At 32.9% G+C, this 18716-nt stretch overlaps 1 protein-coding gene across 1 annotated transcript; it reads left to right on the top strand.

Annotated features, from left to right (window-relative positions):
* The first annotated feature begins 856 nt into the window (after window positions 1-856).
* On the top strand, window positions 857-2703 carry LOC123193659 (non-specific lipid transfer protein GPI-anchored 31-like). Its single transcript, XM_044606721.1, has 3 exons — window positions 857-1320; window positions 1736-1762; window positions 2436-2703. Exons 1-3 carry the CDS (start codon window positions 981-983, stop codon window positions 2594-2596), a joined length of 528 nt encoding a protein of 175 aa, XP_044462656.1. The 5' UTR covers window positions 857-980; the 3' UTR covers window positions 2597-2703.
* Window positions 2704-18716: the final 16013 nt, after the last annotated feature.

Below are 18716 nucleotides of genomic sequence, written 5' to 3'. Positions count from 1 at the left end.
TTAGACTGAGTTATCGTGACATCTCCTTCATCTTATTCCCATTTCTCTCCAGTTTGAAAAAAAATCTGGTTGAAATAGCTATATCCTTCCCTTAGACATGGAAGACCGAAGAACAAACCAGGGAAGATTTACAACGTCCTTCTCCCTCCCGTTAACACAAATCTAATCAAAATCAAATAAAATCTCTCGCTTGATTTTGATAAGATTTTGTGTTAAACTGAAGAGAAATAGGAAGAAGATGAAAGGGATGTCACGATAGTTCGGTCTTAAATGCCCAAGGCAGAGGAAGAAGGTTGTCGGTGGCAATCTAGAAGTTGAGTTGAACCTTAGGTTTAACTAAAGTTTTTTAGAAAATTAGAGGATGACTATAAATAAGAAAAATATGAGAGGCTAAAACCCTAGATTTAGAGAAAAAAATCAGTTTTAAAATTTGAAAAATAATTAAGTTATAAAAAAAATTATTAGTTTTCAAAATTAAATGAGGAAAATAATATAAATTTTTAGAATTTTAAAGTTTATAAATAAAATAATAATTTTATTTTTAAATTTAATTAAAAATTTATAATATATTTTTGAAAATAAATTAAAATTTGGGTAGGAAAGAATCCTTTGACCGTAAGTAATAGAATGACAACAGTTGAAAATGTTAAAGAATGTTTCTGTATGGAAAGTATCATAAGCGCTGCTCATGTGCTGTCATATATATGTAACGTATTTAATATTAATTACTGGAAATCAAAATAACCGTAATTCGAAAAATCTAAAGCTGCTTTCTCTACCGTCCAAAATCAAGATGAAACTTAGCACACATGATGAAACACGTACCAGAAGCATCTTCATTGCACCGACTAGTGTGCCCACACGGCAACTTTTCTCTCTTTTTCTTTTTGAAAGGAGCAATCTCTCTCTCATTTATTTATTTCAGCTCTGGCAGTCACACCCATCCACATTCTCTCTCAAGTCAACAACAGCAGCAGAGCATGGCATCCAAACTTGCTTTCTTGTTGATTCTCTCAATCTACGCCGTTCATCTTGGTGATTGCGCCAATAACGCGGCTGCCCCAGCGCCGGCCGTCGACTGTTCGAGTCTGATAGTGAACATGGTGGATTGTCTCTCATTTGTTTCGGCGGGAAGTACGGAGACGAAACCGGCAGCGACATGCTGTTCGGGGCTTAAAAAAGTGTTAAAAACTGATGCTGAGTGCCTTTGTGAAGCCTTTAAGAGCAGTGCCTCTTTGGGTGTTACTTTGAATGTCACAAAGGCCCTCACTCTCCCTGATGCCTGCAAAGTCTCTACCCCCCCTGCCAGCAAGTGTAATCGTGAGTGCTCTTTCATCTTCTATTTTTTATAGTTACAATAATAGCCCCCATTAGTTAACTCTTAAACTACACAAATTCTGGGATTCATCCTTCTTCCTTATCGTTTTATCTTGGTGCTGTTACAGGTGAGTGGGGGCAATTGCCCCAACTGAACTTCTTAAAAAAGAAAACTTTATACTCTATGTTTTAACATCAACGCCCCCCTCTATTTTATTTTATCAAAATAGCCTGTCACGAAGCGTTGTCAGTATTGTCGTTTTACTTGTTCTTTTGAAATATCATATATTTTTTGTCTTTTTTCATAAAACTGTATACAAAATATCATAATTTATACTGACTTTGTATAGATATTTTTGTCATCTTTGTGAAGAATGCCCATCCTCTGACTCGAGAACTTTTTGTTTTTGTTTTGTAGTGTCTCTTTCTCCTGCTGGTGCACCTGGTATGTCCTGCGCTGTATTTTTTCTTATGATATTTATTTTTAATTTTAAGATAAGGCAGTGGATATATATTGGAGACAAGTCTATTCAGTGTTTTGTCTGATTTTGTTTGTTAATTTTGTAAATCATACCCTGGACATGAAAAAATTATTCTATTATTTTAAAATGGGTGAAGTTTGCGTTCATATGTGAGATTTGGGTGTTATTTTAATTATAATTGTTTTAATTATTGAGTAGGAATCTATATGTATACATATGGATATAGTTCTAGCTAATATATTTGTTTTTAATTAATTAATCAATCATATTCTAGGATTTGTTAGCACTAAGATATGTAACTTATGATGGTGATGAAATTTGGTTTCAAGTTGATTACTTGAGAGAAACTTGCCTAACATGAAACTTGGGACATTAAAAGTATGATGGGCTTCTCTTTCACTTATGTTTAGTGGTCCTAATATACCAAATCAGTCAAACTGTGCTACCCATTTGAGCACGCAAATGGGACTTGATGTATATTATGAAGTGATTCAATGATTTTGAATTAATGATAAAGAAACACCAAATCATATGATAACGCATTATTTGTTTACTCAAAAGTAAGTATGTATAGCATTGCATGGGAAAGTGTGTGATTTATGTGACATATTGTTGTTAATAATAATAATGTTGCAGGTGTGTCTCCAAGTGGTGCAGCAGCTCCTTCACCCACGAGTGGAGGAGAAAATGAGCAAGCCCAAGCACCAGCTCCAGCGTCCTCAGCTTCCTCAATGCTTTCCATTTCAGTTGGATCCTTGATCATAGCCTTAGCTTTTGCATTGTTTTGTAGTTTCTGAGGCTGAGGGAAGAGGGAGACATCCATCATGAGTATTGCTATTATCATTTTCATGTGACTGGACTGCACTATTATTATGACATGTAGTTGTGTTTCTATTGTCCTTAATTTCTTTGCTGTTATTTTTCTACTTTCTTTTTTCTTTTGTTGTGTGGCAAAAGTAGATATGAATCATTTTGTCATGCTCACCACTAAAATCGTGCTTATTGTATTTGAAAATGAACTAGCGAGTTTCAGTTTACACTAATCAATATCATAAACACTAATGGCGGTTCAAGAAGTACTTTAATAATTAGGCCATTAATTATGGAGACAAAAAAACTTAGCTGCCTACGTGCCAATGATACTTGCTTTTTGGCGCACCACTGGTGGGAACTAGGAATGGCAACATATAGTTTATGCGGTAGGTGTACTCAACCCATTGACTTTGGTTTGAGATGTGTAGGATATGTTTGGTGGTAGATTACCCATTGATTCATGAAGGCAAAGAAACGTGATTGAGTGAGAACACTAGGTTTACTCTCAGACGGATGAATAATGACATGAAATGTGTGCCAAGGTAGTTTGTGTTGAGTGTGGGCTGGTTGCCCATAGTGTGAGCTCTAGGTGTGGGCTGATGTTAGCGGTTTGTCAATGAGCTGACAAGTGAGAAGGAACAAAAAAAATGGGAAGCGCTTGGGTGGCTGGGTGTGGTGTCTATGACTTTGACAATTCGAGTATGTGTTTGCAGGGGTAAAGTTATGCTGCCTGTGCACGACAGTTGGCTTTGTCTTAGTTATAGGAATTATGCAGATAAAGATCCTAATTTTATGCATGAGCGATTATGGGTGTCAAATGCCGGGTTTTAATTTCAAACATTTTCGACTGTCAAACTATTTTGTGCATTTGCCTTGTCTCCTTTTATAGGTTGGTTGTTTGATATTGTAACATGCAAGAGTGCATGATTCCTTTGTAATAGTTGGAGTAAAGATTAATAAAAGATTAGGATTGCTCTTGTAATTTGATATACTAATATTTGTTTGATGTTTACGAGAACTACACAGAGTTTACTACATGATTGTGTTCTCTTAACCGTCACAAGAATCAGTAGAGTGTTGAATCAAGTCAAGGGATTTGAATGCATCTCAGGGTGTTGTTTTCATAAATTTTGGCTAGAAATATTTCTCTTGTGACAATTGGTAAAAGAGCCTTGTGAAAGGGTGAAGGTTGGTGGCAACAACAAACTAAACAAGCAGGTTTCAAAGTTGGAGTTTTTGTTGGGCTATCCAACCAAATTTTGGTGAGGGGGAGGAACCTCACAATGTGCTAGGACAAATTTCTCAATTAGAGGTTGATGTTGCCAAGATTCAGAATTCTCTCACGGAAAAGATGGACAAGATACCATGGGAGAATTGTGACTTCCACGAGGAGTTAGCAGTGTTGCAAAACGATGTTGATAGCATGAGAGGTGATCTAAGGGATGTCACTCTTTAAAAGTGCCAAACTTTAACTTTTACAATGGGATTAGGAGTGCCAAAGAGCTTAAGAATTTTGTTTGGGACATGGAGCAGTATTTCTTAGTCACGCGAATTCCAAATACGAAAAAAGGTGTCTATAGTATATATCTATTTAGAGGCATTAAGTTATGGTGGCGGACTCAAATGAGAGAAGATGATATTGTTAGGAGATTGAAGATTGATACTTAGGACATACTAAATAAGGAAATGAAAGATCAATTCATACCTTGTAATTTCTCTCATTATGTAAGGGATGTTGTACAAAGATCCAAGGATACGAGGACGATACATGACTATGTGAAAGACTTCAACTTGTTAATTTTGGATGTCTAAATCATGTCTCAAGAAGATAGACTATTCAACCTTATGTCAACATTTTAGAGTTAGACTTAGATAGAGTTAAGATGGTATGATGTGAAAGACTTGTTAAGTATGATCTATCAAATGGGCTAGTTGAATTCAAGGTGAGTAATGATAATGTTGTTGTGAAATCTAAAGGAAGCAAAGGAAGAGAAAAATATATTGAAGAAGGACAAATTTAAGAAGGGATACACAAGTGAAAATGAGAAAGGAAAGCAGAAATAGGATTGGATTCAAAGAGTAATTAAGGGTGCTTTTTATGCAATAGTCCTCAAAAGGTCATATATTGTACGAAGAAGGAAACGTTAGATGTTTTTTTGATTGACGAGTCCTCTAGTCACTTAACACCAAATATTGCTACATTGGTAAACCTTATGCAATTGCTAAATCACATGGCTTGGCTAATATGATAGACATTTTTGTTTCCATTCTTCATCGATGCATTTACTTATAAAGGTGAATGGATGACATCATGGCAATGGTAGACATGGTTGTTACTCATACCTTCATAGATTAACAAGTTATGAAAAAGTTTAATTAAAAAGTAAGTTAATGCTTCAACTTCTTTAAAATAGTGAAAGTTAAGGCATAGACGATTGTTAGAATGACGTATAATATGTGTGTTATTGTAAAAAGTTGGTCTACTAAAGTAATATTTTGGTGATTCCCTTGGATGACTTTGATATCATCCTTAGGATGGATTTCTATAGGAAAGGAAAATTGGCTCTCATGCCACACTTTAGAGGAGTGATGGTAATGCAAGATGCATATTCATCCTTTATCCATGTTGTCCTCACATGCAAAGGAATAAAATAGGAGCAATATTGGTCAGGTGTTTACTATGGTTATTGAAAAAGGTTTGAACACACATAAGATGGTGGAGTTACCAAATTTAGTGGCTGAAGTGTTGTGAAAGTTTTCAAATGTGAAGCTACTAAAGTTACCTAAGACACATATTTGGTTGTTGTGATTGAGTTGAAGGCACATAAGATGGTGGAGTTGCCAAATTTAGTGGCTGAAGTATTGTGAAAGTTTTCAAATATGATGCTACTAAAGTTACCTAAGACACTGCCACCAAGGAAAGCTATTAACCATGGACTCAAGTTGATGTCACAATCAACTTCTCTTACTCGTTTACCCTATCGAATGACTCCCTTCGAGTTGGTGGAATTAACAAAGTAGTTGAATAAACTACTTGAGCCAAGTTACATTCAACATTGAAAGGCTTCTTATACTACTTTGGACTTATTCCAAAAGAAGTTGAATAGTTTGTTGAGAATATCTATGAATTATCATGCATTGAACAAGATTATTGTGAAGAAAATGTATCTTTTTGGTTAATAAAGTTGAATTTGAGGAACGAATATTGACAAGTTAGGATTGTCAAAAGGGATGAGCTAAAGACTACATGTCTTATAAGATATGGCTTGTATGGGTTCCTTGCCATGCCATTCAACTTAACAAATGCCTTTACCATATTTTGTAATTTGATGAACAATATATCATTGTATTGTGTGAGTTCTTGGATGGTTTAGTGGTTGTAGCCATGTTCTTTGATGACATTGTCATTTACAATTGGTCATTGGATGACACTCAATGCATCTGAGGAAAGTGTTATTAAGGCTGTGGAAATTTCAACAATATGTGGAAATAGAGAAGGGAGATTTTGACAAAAAAAAGATTATTTTCCTTGGCCATTTAATTAGAAATCGACATGTGAGCATGGACTCTAAAAAAGTGCAAATAATTATAGATTGGTCAGTTCCAACTAAAAAGTATGAATTACAATCTTTTCTTGTACTAGCTAACTTCTATATTTATTGTTAAATACTACATAGGGCAACCTCATTAGCTGATTTATTGAAAAGAATAAGAAGTGGCTATAATATGGTGTTGTTTGATTAATGACTATGACCAATGAAATATATGGTTATAGTATGGATTAAGGTTGAAGTTCATATCCAATTAAACCCTGTCGTCATCTCGAAAGTCAAGTTGAGAAGTCAAGATAACTAAGGTGGACACTATTTTTACCCTCAATCTTGGTGAGATATCAATATGATGAATGATTCGATTGCATGAGAATCATACCATTGAAATGTTACATCAATTAACGTGACTTCTAGTATATTAAGTGGTTATAATGTCTTGTTATAGGTCACTCATGGTTTGTGAATAAAATATATAATTAATTGTAGATTAATTGTGAATTTTATTCATTGTCAGTATATTAGGGAACTTATGAATCCTACACATAAAGGGTTGTTCGTTATGACTTGAAATATTATTGTGTAAGGCACAAAGAGTAAATCACCTCGGGTTGGTGGATTTAGATTTATGAAATTATGTATGCAAATATTTAGAAATAAATATTTAAATCATGATTGAAAGTCTAATTAGTATGATTAAAGGTAGGCTGGACTCGAGGTGAGCCAGCTCGAGCTTGAGCTCGGTTTGAGCCCGAAACGAGCCAAGCTCGAGCTGGCTCGGATTGGCTCGGTAGATTTTTTTTTAAATTTTTTTATACAAAACGACGTCGTTTTGATCCATATATATACACAAAACGATGTCGTTTTGATATGAAAAATGAGCCGAGCCGAGCCATAAATGAGCCAAGCCGAACTCGAGCCGGCCATAAATAGACCGAGCCGAGCCCGAGCTGGCTGCGAGCCGAGCTGAGCTTGGCTCGGCTCGAATCCAGCCCTAATTAAAGGGCTAAGACTAATTACGCAAATAACCAATGACTTTGGGTAGAGTAAGTAAAGCAGTCATCAGGGTTATGGTATAAATTCATAACATTCCATAACCCTAGCCATCTTGTTGGTTCTTATATTTTTCATAAAATTTCTCTCTTTACCGTTACTCTCTCTCTCCTTAAGAAAATTTTCTTCGAAATTTATTCTCTAATCCTTCAATATACTCAACTAGTTTTCATAAGCTAGTACTCATGCATCCCTCTATTGTTGTACAACCCTTGTATGGACAAGTAGGGTCTTGTAGAGATTATTAAGGAAGCATTTTAAATCTAGGATAACTTCAAAGAGAAAGAACTATCAAACGTAAGTATGAAGGTTTTTATTCTTCTTTTTTATGTATAATTTGAGCCTTAATCCTAGGGATCATACTTTTCATGTGATTTTTTTATGTTTATTCCATTTTAATCTCTTTTTTTTTTTTATAATGCATGAAAAATTCCTTACAGTGGTTTCAGAGCTTAAAGGTATCTAATCATACATATAAATTCATTGTTTGATTGAATATGTATCAAATTTGTTTTATATTTTGATTTGATGCATTGCATGATCGCTACAACATGTATTTCATGTTATATTAATTTGATTTGACTGAAATTTTGTGTATATTTAATTGTTTAAAATTGTTGAATTCATATTGCTTGTTGGTAAAAGTCTATTCTTTAGATCTGGTGTTATCATAAGATTTTTCGCATAATAATTGATTGAGTGTATCTCTAAAGACATCCAAGATTCATGGGAAGATGTTTCATGCTTTTATGAATCCATTAAATCAAAATAGCCTAGCCAAATTATCAAAATACTAGTTTGCCAGAAATGTGGAAAGCAGCATAGAGGAGAGTGTTTGATAGGGTTTAGGTCCTCTCTGTTTCTTTCCACTTTTCCAATTCTTTTTCATGTCTTTGAACTAGAGAGGTCGTTTACCTTTCCTATCTCATTCTGGAGAAGGGTTTCTCTGTGTTGAAACTGAACCATTGCTCATCGAGGGAACTGGCATGGCAGCAAGAGGTGTAACTTTTTGCCTTGTGGTCTAATCGAACCTCCTCATAACAAAAATCTCTACCTTCAAAGCTCTATCGAAGGTCTCTGCATAAGTCTTAGGTGGTTGCACTCTCGTCATAACATCTCAGGCTATCTCCAAATCTAGCCCATACACGAACTTCTATATACACCATATTTCTGTACTAGTTATCTCAAAAGCATACTGTAATAACTGATTAAACTTTATAGAATATTCCTTTATTGAATTTGTCCCCTACACTAGATTAATAAACTCTTGGGCCCTAATACAAGTAATATCGACGTCTGAACTCTGACCAAGTCATCTTTGAGACATTGATCGTCTCTCTGACTAAGTTTCACCATATTCTAACCACTGACTTGAAAAGATAGGTGACATATCTCACTCTCCTGGTCAGTTATATCAAATAGGGTCATTGCACTCTCTACTGATTCCAGCCACTCTTCAGCTGCTATTGGGTCCTTTGCACTATCAAAATTTTGAGGTTGGTGTATACTAGGGAGGTTAAAAATAGGATGTAACTGAGTCCTCACTGGGGCTGCTGTAAATACTAAAGTAACCTCCATCATATCATGTCCCCAGGTCGACGGTGTATGTGTAGTCTCACTTCCCTGCATAGGAGCTCTTTTATGCTTTCTCATCATCTCCTCTGAAAATCTCTTGCACATCGTGTGCACTGAGTGCCCCCTAGGGTACCTAAGGGGCTGCTCCTTCACTCTGGCTCCTCTGAGAGGGATCTACTAGTGTTCGACTCATAGGTCTTAAAAATGAACACATCAGTCTCATAAAACTTAGCAGGTATAAGTGAAAACTTAACTTACAATAATCGGTTGTGAGGGTGGTCAACGTGGCTGAAAGGTATTTCATCTCTATGTTACTTGGATTACTCCATTTTGTTTTAGAAAACATCTTTTGGGTTCCCAAAATCATGCACTGATACCAACTTGTAACATCCCTCCCCAAAAATACGATCCACTGAAGGAGAAATGTTACAAATTAATATCCGAAGTGTCTATTTTAAAAAAAAAAAACTTTAAAATAAATGCATCACTAAAAGTATTTAGAAATTATTCTAAGAAAACTGAAAATCAGGAAGCGAACAAAAGATATATATATCACATATGAAAACTCATATGAAATATCTAAGATCATAGAGTAATCATATACATGCCCCTAGGTACAACTATACAACTATCTGAATAGGGCCAAAAATCAACAGTATCATATGTATGTAACAAAAACCATAGGTAACCAGCCCTAGCCTGGTCTATCTTCACTGACTTGACCTTGTCTCGCAGCTACCTCGGTCACCCGTACTTGTAATCATGAAAGAAAAGGAAGTGAAAGATAAGAACACTCAGTAAGGGGAAATAATTAAGTAAACCATCTCCTTTCCTGTTATAACTCATTCTCGGGACTCAACCTCACATCATAACCTCTATAAGAAATCGAGGGGATAATCTAGTTCATTCTTTATTATTTGGGTCATACTTTGTCCTATCTGATATCTATTTGATACTTTATGGATGCTAACTATAAGGATTTGACACTTTTCTAAGCTCGAACTCTTTTCATTTCTCTCATTACATCATTTTTTAATTTGAATTGTGCTCTACTACGAGCGGACCCTACTGTGGGTCTATGTCCTACTACGGATATGCCCTACTGCGGGTGGTGTAGCATAAAGTGCTCCATCATAGTTCATAGCATACATGCGTGTCTTATATCTTACTAATCTTGCTTCCATATAAAACTATTCATAACTAACTAGATCATACTCTTAAGACGACCCCTGAATCTTAAGCCCCAAATTCCTTTTCTTGCCCCAAATTCCTTTTCTTGTTTTCCTTTCTTTTCTTTTTTCTCTTCTTTCCTTCCTTTCCTTTCTTTCTTTCTTCCTTTCCTTTTTCTCCTCCTTTTCTTTCTTTCTTTCCAAAAACTGTAAACTACTATTCACGGGACTATTTATTTGGTAGGACAGTTTTTTTGTTCATACAATTTAACAATCCAAACGGTCTCTAATTAATATAATTTATATATCGTTGAAAAGAGAATTCAAAGAGCTTTCCAACAAGCTATAATAGCCCTCATGATTCATCCGATAAGACAGTCAAAACGTGGGATGAATTCAGTGGCAAAAACCTATATTTCCTGTTTATTTAGGTAAAACAGTTTTTTTTTGTTCATACAATATTTAATAGTCCAAAAAGTCTCTAATTCATACAAGCTATATATCGTTGAAAATAGGATTTAAATAGCTTTCTAACAAGCTATAATAGTACTCATGATTCATCAGATAAGATAGCCAAAACGTGGGACGAAATCAGTAGCAAAAACTGCATTTACTGTTTATTTGGTAAGGCAGTCTTTTTGTTCATACAATTTAACAATCCAAATGGTATCTAATTCATACAAGCTATATATCTTTGAAACTAGGATTCAAAGAGCTTTCGAAAAAGTTATAATAGTATTCATGATTCATCCGATAAGGTAGTCAAAACATAAGACGAAGTTAGTGGCAAAACGGTAAATATCACCCAATTCTCTGCCATGAACAAATTAACACACAGAGATACTTCAAATGGCAAAACAACATTTCTCAACTTCAAAATCATCATTTATAACATAGAGCCAATGAACTAAAAGCCTAAAACATGTAACATATCAAGGATAATACCCCTTACCTTATTTCAAGTCAATCTTTGTAAGTTGACTTTCTCCTCTTTGTCTTGCTTCCCTTATCACCAAAACCACCTTAAATCAACACTAAAACACACTAACATATTCATATAACATGCATCTAATATATATATAAACACAGGAAAAGGGAAAGGAATGAGATCTTTTGGTTACCAAGACTTCCAAAGTACTTCTTTGTTTTCTTTTCTTATTTTGTCTTCCAAAACCCTTTCATTTTCTTCACAAAACAAAAGAAAATAGCATGAAGAAGGCTGGCTGCTGGAATGGACGAGAGAAGATGATGGAAAAAGGATTGAAGTTTCCTTTTTTGTCTTTTTCTCTCTTTATATATATTTATACCTTTTAAGATATTTCTTTATCTTTTTGTCTCATTATTAATTATTTAGTTTTATTTATATATATATATATATATATATATATATAAACACACACACATGTAAACATATTTATTTAAAACTGAAAATATCTCAAAATAGGATCAAAAGACACAAATGCCCCTGAAACGTATCTGAGGGTATTACACCGCATGTCCAAGGAAGTGTCAATCTATTGCCGCCACATATTCAAGTCACATGCACTAAAATGGTCTTAGTTGAGACACTTGAAAAATGTCCCAGCCATGACATCTCTCTTCACAAATCGTTGTCAAACGTCACCTCCAAGCAATGCCTCATCACCATGTGTCCAAAGAAGCTATCAATCTATAGCTCATTGCCACATGTCCAATTTTTGGGACATTTGAAAAATGTCCAGCCATGACACTCTTTCTTCCTAGATTATTGCCACGTGTCATCTCCAAGCTATGTCTAATGCGTCCCTACCACGTGTCTAAGTAATTTGTGTCACTACCATGGTCCAAAGACTTATTGTCCTAGCCATGACACCTTGAAAATTATCCCAATCGTGACATAGAATTTAGTACAGGTGTGACGTGTAAAATTTGTCCCTCTAATGCAGTTTTTGAAAACCTCCCAATTGTGACACAAAATTCAATCAAATTGTGACACACATAAAATCTTCCTAGTGGTACAGTTTTTCAAAACTTCCCAGTCGTGTCTCTTTTAAAATCAAACCCGTACTTCAATTGTGTGCAAGTCAACATATACTTGTTCAAGCTTCTGGATTTTTTTTCTAAACATAAAAATAAAACAAGTTGCCAGTGACACGGATCTGCTACCTATGCTGAGTATATTTAAAACTATCTATTAAAGCTTTTAAAGCTATCCATTGTAACTCTAATCACAGTTCATTTTCTTTGTTGATTTTTTCAATTGATTCTCGATGACAAGTCAATCTAATGAAACACAACTAGCATTATAAATTGGTTTCAGATTGAAGAGCAAAAGGTTAGAAAATCTAAAAAGCCAAAAATAAAAAAATAAAAACAAAAATTACTCTAATTTCTCTCTATCACTCTTACTAAGCTTCCATTTTTATTAATTGAGAGTTCTATGCACTCAACTTGCATTTTACAGCCTTATAGAGGTATTAATACTTTCATCTTTTTTGTAATTAAATATTGTAAACACAATCTCATATCAACTAGTGTAATGAGCACAATCCCAAATATACTATGTATAGAAAATTCTTCAAGAGATAATGAAACTCCAAGACGGTTTTCTTGGAAAAGTTGACTTAAGAGGCTCGCAAGAGAAAACTCCAAACCACTCTAATTGAACATTTCTACAACTCAAACTTGTTAAATTTTGTCTGTTGTTGTTATTTATTACTGTTGTTATTTATTTCTATTGTAAATTTTATTACTGTTATACTTCTGTAAAATCGTAATCTGTTTGTTAATTTATTATTGTTGTTATTGTATGTTTAGTAAAGTTTGCTTTGGAATTTATTAAAGTGTATACTTTAATTTTTTTTATTAACAACCTATTCAACCACCCCCTCTCTAGGTTTATATTAGTCATTGCAAGAGTATTTAACAATTGGTATTAAAGTATGGACTCTAGTTTTATTAAAATTAAAGAAATGATCTTTTTTCTTAATGGCTAATACACTTACTTCTATTTTTGTTGAAGAGGAATCCACCACTAGGCCTCCCTTGTTTTGTGAAATGAATTATACCTAATGGAAAATTAGAATGAGGCTTCATGTTAGGTTTATTGACTTTAAATTATGGATAATTATTAAACACAGTGATTTAGTGCTAATAAACCCTAAGACTAATGAACTAAAAAATAAAATGAATTTTAATGATGAGCTTAAATGCTATAACTATTAAAATCTTGTTTTGTGCTCTTGATGATATAGAATTTAATAGGGTATTGGCTTGTGAATCTACTAAAGAAGTTTGGATCATACTCCAAACCACATATGAAACAACAAGCCAAGTTAAAAAATCAAAGATCGAGCTTCTCTTTTGGGAACACGAGTTATTCTAAATGAAGTCGGGAGAAAACATAACCAACATGTACAAGCGGTTCTCAAACTTAATGAATGATCTTAAAGGGCTCGGAAAAAGATTTGATACAATCGAATTGGTAAAGAAGATTTTAAGATTATTACCAGATTTGTGGACCATGAAGGTAACGGCTATTAAGGAGTTTAATGATCTTAGCAAGCTAGGAATGGATGAGCTTATGAGAAGTCGTCTTACCTATAAAATGAAGAATAAAACCAAAAGAAAGAAAAAGTTTAGGCTAAAAGAGATATAACATTGAAGGTTATGGTTAAAAAGGAAGAGGAAGTAAATTCTTCCACAGATATAGATGATGTGAATCTCTTAGCTAGAAAGTTTAGCAAATTTCTATCAAGATCAAAGAGGAACAAAGGCAAGGGGTTTATTAGAAAAAGAGGAACAAAGAAAAATGGCAAAAAAAGCAATAATGAGATAATATGTTATGAACGTAAAAAACCAGGCCATATTTGCCAAGATTATGCTTTGAGAAAGAAGAAGGATAAGGAAAAGAGATTCAAGAAGAAAGTGTTTGCTAAGCGATGGAAGTGAGTCAGAGTAAGAAAAGGCCAACCTATGTTTCATGGTCAAGAGTGTTTTTGGAGGATGAGGTAAATGATTCAAACTCATACACTTTGTATAAATTACAAGATACATTTGAAAACTTGATAAATGAGTATGAAAACATAGAAGCAAAATATAAATCATTAAAGAAACAATTAATTTGTATTAAAAAGGAACATGATATACTTTTACATGATCATGATGAGTTAACTAAGAAGTATGATGTTAATAGAAATAAAATGGATTCATACCTAAATGAATTAACATGCATGAAAGAGGAACATGAAAAATTAAATAAAAAGGTATCTGGTTTGAATGAATTATTTGAAAAATGTAAAATAGGCACTAAAAGGTTGGATGTGATGTTTGCATGAAAGGCAAACAAACAAGAATTTGCTTTAAGTCTAAAAATTGTGTTTCAACTTCAAGAGCCTTTCAACTTTTACATATAGATTTGTGTGGACCATTTAGAACTACAAGCCTAGGTGGAAAACATTATTGTTTTGTAATTGTTGATGATTTTTCAAGATTTACTTAGGTCTTGTTTTTTGCAAATAAAAGTGATGCATTTCATACATTTGTACCATTTGTTAGGTAATTGTAAAACCAAGTAGGTTATGCAATTGCATGTCTTAGAAGTGATCATGAAAAAAGTTTGAAGATTCAGATTTTGAAATAATTGTAATGAACATGGCATTGAACATAATTTTTGGCACCTATGACCCCTCAACAAAACGAAGTTGTTGAGAGAAGAAATAAAATATTTGTAGAAATGACTAGGACCATGTTGTGTGAAACTGATTTGTCTAAGTAATTTTAGGGTGAAGCCATTAATACTTCATCTTACATCATAAATAGGGCTATGATTAAGTCAATTCTCAAGAAAACTCTTTAAAAGGTATTTAAATGAAAAAAGCCTAATATCGCATATTTTCATCCTTTTGGGTGCAAATATTTTGTGTTAAATAATGGTAAAGATAACTTAGGAAAATTTGATGTCAAGTCGGATGAAGCAATCTTCCTAAGTTACTTTTCCTCATCCAAAACATATAGAGTCTTCAACAAAAGAACTTTCTTAGTTGAAAAATCTATTCATATGATATTTGAGGAATCTCTTAAGTGTATAGATAATAAAAATGAAGATAAAGTCATTAAACTCATAGATGATCTATAAATCAATGACTCATCTCAACCAAAAGAAGAGCAAGAAGATCATCAAGTTGAGGTTGAAGACCAAAATGATGAATTCATGTAACCTCAAGAATCACAAAGAGAAATCTCATATCTAATAGTGAAGGGTGAAATGAAAGAAGGAATGATTATTGGAGACCCTACCCAAGGAGTAAAAACTAGAGCTTCATTAAGGAACACATGCCAATTTGTGACACTTTTGTCACAAATGGAACTCAAGAAGATAGAGGAAACTCCTAAAGAAGAATGTTAAGTGCTTGCAATGCAAGAAGCATTGGACTAATTTAAAAGAAGCAATGTTTAGGAACTAGTTCCAAGGCCAATAGATTATCCCACCATTGACACAAAATGGTTATATCGAAACAAGGTAGATGAGTCTAACGTTATTATTCGAAACAAGGCAAGACTAGTTGCTCAAAGGTACTTTAGAGAGAAAGGTATTGATTTCGATGAAACTTATGCACTCATAGCTAGACTAGAAGCAATTATGATGTTACTTGCATATGCATGTCATTTTGATTTTCAAACTATTTCATATGAATGTTAAAAGTGGCTATTTAAATAGTTTTATTCAATAAGAGGTCTATGTTAAACAACCCTCAATTTTGAAAATCATGAACTTTCAAATCATGTGTTTAGATTAAAAAAAAGCTTTATATGGTTTAAAGTAAGCTCTTATAGCTTAGTATGAAAGATTAAGTCTTTTTTTAATTGAAAATGGTTTTTCAAAAGGAAAGACGGATACCACCTTATTTACAAAAAGATGTATGTAAGACATTTTGATTGTTCAAATTTATGTTGATAACATCATCTTCAATGTTACTAATAAGTCTCATTGTAGAGAGTTTTCTATGATGATGTAAGGTGAGTTTGAAGTGAACATGATGGGATAGTTTAATTACTTCCTAGGACTTCAAATCAAATGAACAAAGGAAAGGATTTTACTCAACGAAGCTAAATATGTCAAAGAACTTCTCAAAAGGTTTAACATGCAACATGCCAAAGAGCAACCCACTCTTATAAGCACTTCTCTAAAATTAGATATGGATAAGGGAGGTAAAAGTGTTGGAATCAAAGCATATAAAAGCATGATAGGTGCACTATTATATTTAACCATATCTAGGCCCGATATCATGTTTAGTATATGCATGTGTGCACGTTTTCAAGCAAATCCTAAGAAATCACATCTAAATGTTATGAAACGAATCTTAAGATACCTTAAGGAAACCTAAAATGTTAGTTTATGATACTCTAAGAGATCCTTATTCAAATTACAAGTATTTTTGGATGTCGATTTCAGAGGATGTCAAATAGATAGAAAAAGCACAAACGACACTTGTCATTTTTCAGGTAACATGTTTGTCTTTTGGTTTTAAAAGAAACAAAATTCAGTGGTAACATTTACTACAGAAGCCAAGTACATTTTCGTAGCTAGTTGTTGTGCGCAACTCTTATGGATGAAACAACAACTTATGGATTTTGGTTTTGAAATGAAAAACATTCCAATATTTTGTGACAATACAAGTGTAATTCAATTTTGTAAAAATCTTATCTTGCATTCTAAGATGAAGCACATAAACATTAGACATCACTTTTTGCATGATCATGTTAGGAAGGGTAATATTTAGATTAAATTTATTGATACTAACAATCAACTTGTTAAAAATTTTATAAGCCTCTTAAAAAGGGTCATTTTTGCTTTATTCAAAGAGAGCTTGGTATAATTAACACAAATCAAATAAGTGTTTAATGCTCTCATTGATATAAATTTTTTATTGTGTTAACTCTATTATAGTATTTTGTTTGATAACGATATTGATTATGTGATGTTTGTGCTTGATAAGATTAATGTGGATGATTTGTGATCATTTGAAAATGTATTTCTATTCATATAGCATAAATGCATAATGTGAATTCAAATCGAATCAATTCAAACCTGTATTCAAAGTTGATCGAATCTCGAAATCTCAAATTATATCAAATGTCCTTGATTCGATCAAAATATACAAATTTCATATTTTTTGAGATATTTTGATCAATACATCTTTCTACTGAATACAATCTATATTTTATTGTTTCTGTTGTGATTGTCTAGAAAACCTTAATCTAATTTTTTTTTTTTTGTTACTATTGTTTCTACTATGAGTGTCTGAAAATCTTGATCTAATTTTTTTTTTGTTTTTATTGTGTCGTTGTGACTATTTGAAAAACATATATTTAAATTTTTTTATTGTTTTTGATGTGATTGTCTGAAAAGGCTTTAAAATTTTTTTCTGCACTAACAAAAATCACTTATACTCATTTTTGGAAAATGCATCTAATAAAAGGGATTTTCAACACAACAAGCTAAATGTGATTTGGATACTCACAATATTACATGTATTCATTTTTACATATTTTATATTTTTTTAAATTTTGTTTGGGGTCACATGTGTCATAGTATGCATGCAAATCATGCCACCCATGACAATGTGTTCTTATAATAAAAAAAATTATATATATAATTTTTGTCATTTAGTGTTACATTTTTTTAATATTATTATTATTTTTTTAAACTTTTTTTTCTATTTATTTTCTTTGTCGACATATATTTTCTTCTTCTTTGTTTTTTTTTTTTTTGCCTCACTTTGCTCCAGTTTGCTCCATTTTCTTTCTTTCAAAATTTTCACAAGGACAACACTCATCACATACTCACATCATATTGCATTTCCTTACAGAAGATTCTTGTTGATAAGTTTTCACGGTTTGCTCTCAAATTTATCTTGATTCTCACAAATTTGTGTCTTCGGCAAATTCAAGTCCTTAATATTGTGATTCATCTTTATGTTTCCAAGAACTAAACAACCTAGGTTCGAGGATTCAGATAATTTTCAATTATATTATAATATCCTTGTTGGAAGAGATGAACAGAAGGTTTGTTTGACTGAAATTAGAAATAGAAAAGTTTTTGTGGGAAAGACTGTGTTCTTGTCTATTTTAGAGGAAACTGAAATTGTTGATCAGTTTATGGAGATAGTTATTGGATGAAAAAGGGGAATTTACTTTTTTATGAGACTTGATATATATAATAATCTGGTTTACTAGTTTTACAGTTCTTTGAAAGTAGGAATAGATGTCGAACATCACATTGTAAATTATACTATGAAATTCAAGTTGCATGAAAATGATTTGGCTGTTACTCTAGAAATGCTTATTGAATGATTAGAATGTGCCTAGATTGGAATAATAGGTTCTCCAAAAAACTCTAACCATTCTGTAGCTTAGATAAGTTAGAAGGTTGAGATGTTTATGATTTACATCTAAGTCTAGAAAGTTGGATAATCCAGTCTATACGGTACTTCATAAGTTAATTACCTATACTCTAAATGCCTAAAAAGACTCGAATGAATATGTTTCAATTCGTGACTTACAATTGATGTTTGCTAATCAGCATGGAATTTAAGTTGATACTATTTGCTGGTTGATCCATCAATTATGCCTTATTAAAACTGATAATCATGCAATTCAATTTAGTATAATCGTATCCTTCATTGCAATAAAACTTGGATTAAACCTAACAGCAAAAGATCCAGATTACCTCATAAAATTTAGAGATTCGAACCTTCTTTCAGCTCAATCCTTGATAA

Source organism: Mangifera indica, chromosome 12 (genome assembly GCF_011075055.1).
Source record: "Mangifera indica cultivar Alphonso chromosome 12, CATAS_Mindica_2.1, whole genome shotgun sequence".
Lineage (NCBI taxonomy): Eukaryota > Viridiplantae > Streptophyta > Magnoliopsida > Sapindales > Anacardiaceae > Mangifera > Mangifera indica.
This window is presented reverse-complemented; position numbering and strand designations above follow the sequence as displayed.

Excerpts from the sequence above, each read along its gene's own strand:
- LOC123193659 (XM_044606721.1), top strand. The coding sequence starts at position 981 with ATGGCATCCAAACTTGCTTTCTTGTTGATTCTCTCAATCTACGCCGTT. Across the intron at positions 1,321-1,735 it reads CCCTGCCAGCAAGTGTAATC|TGTCTCTTTCTCCTGCTGGT; the intron begins GTGAGTGCTCTT and ends TTTGTTTTGTAG. Across the intron at positions 1,763-2,435 it reads TTCTCCTGCTGGTGCACCTG|GTGTGTCTCCAAGTGGTGCA; the intron begins GTATGTCCTGCG and ends ATAATGTTGCAG.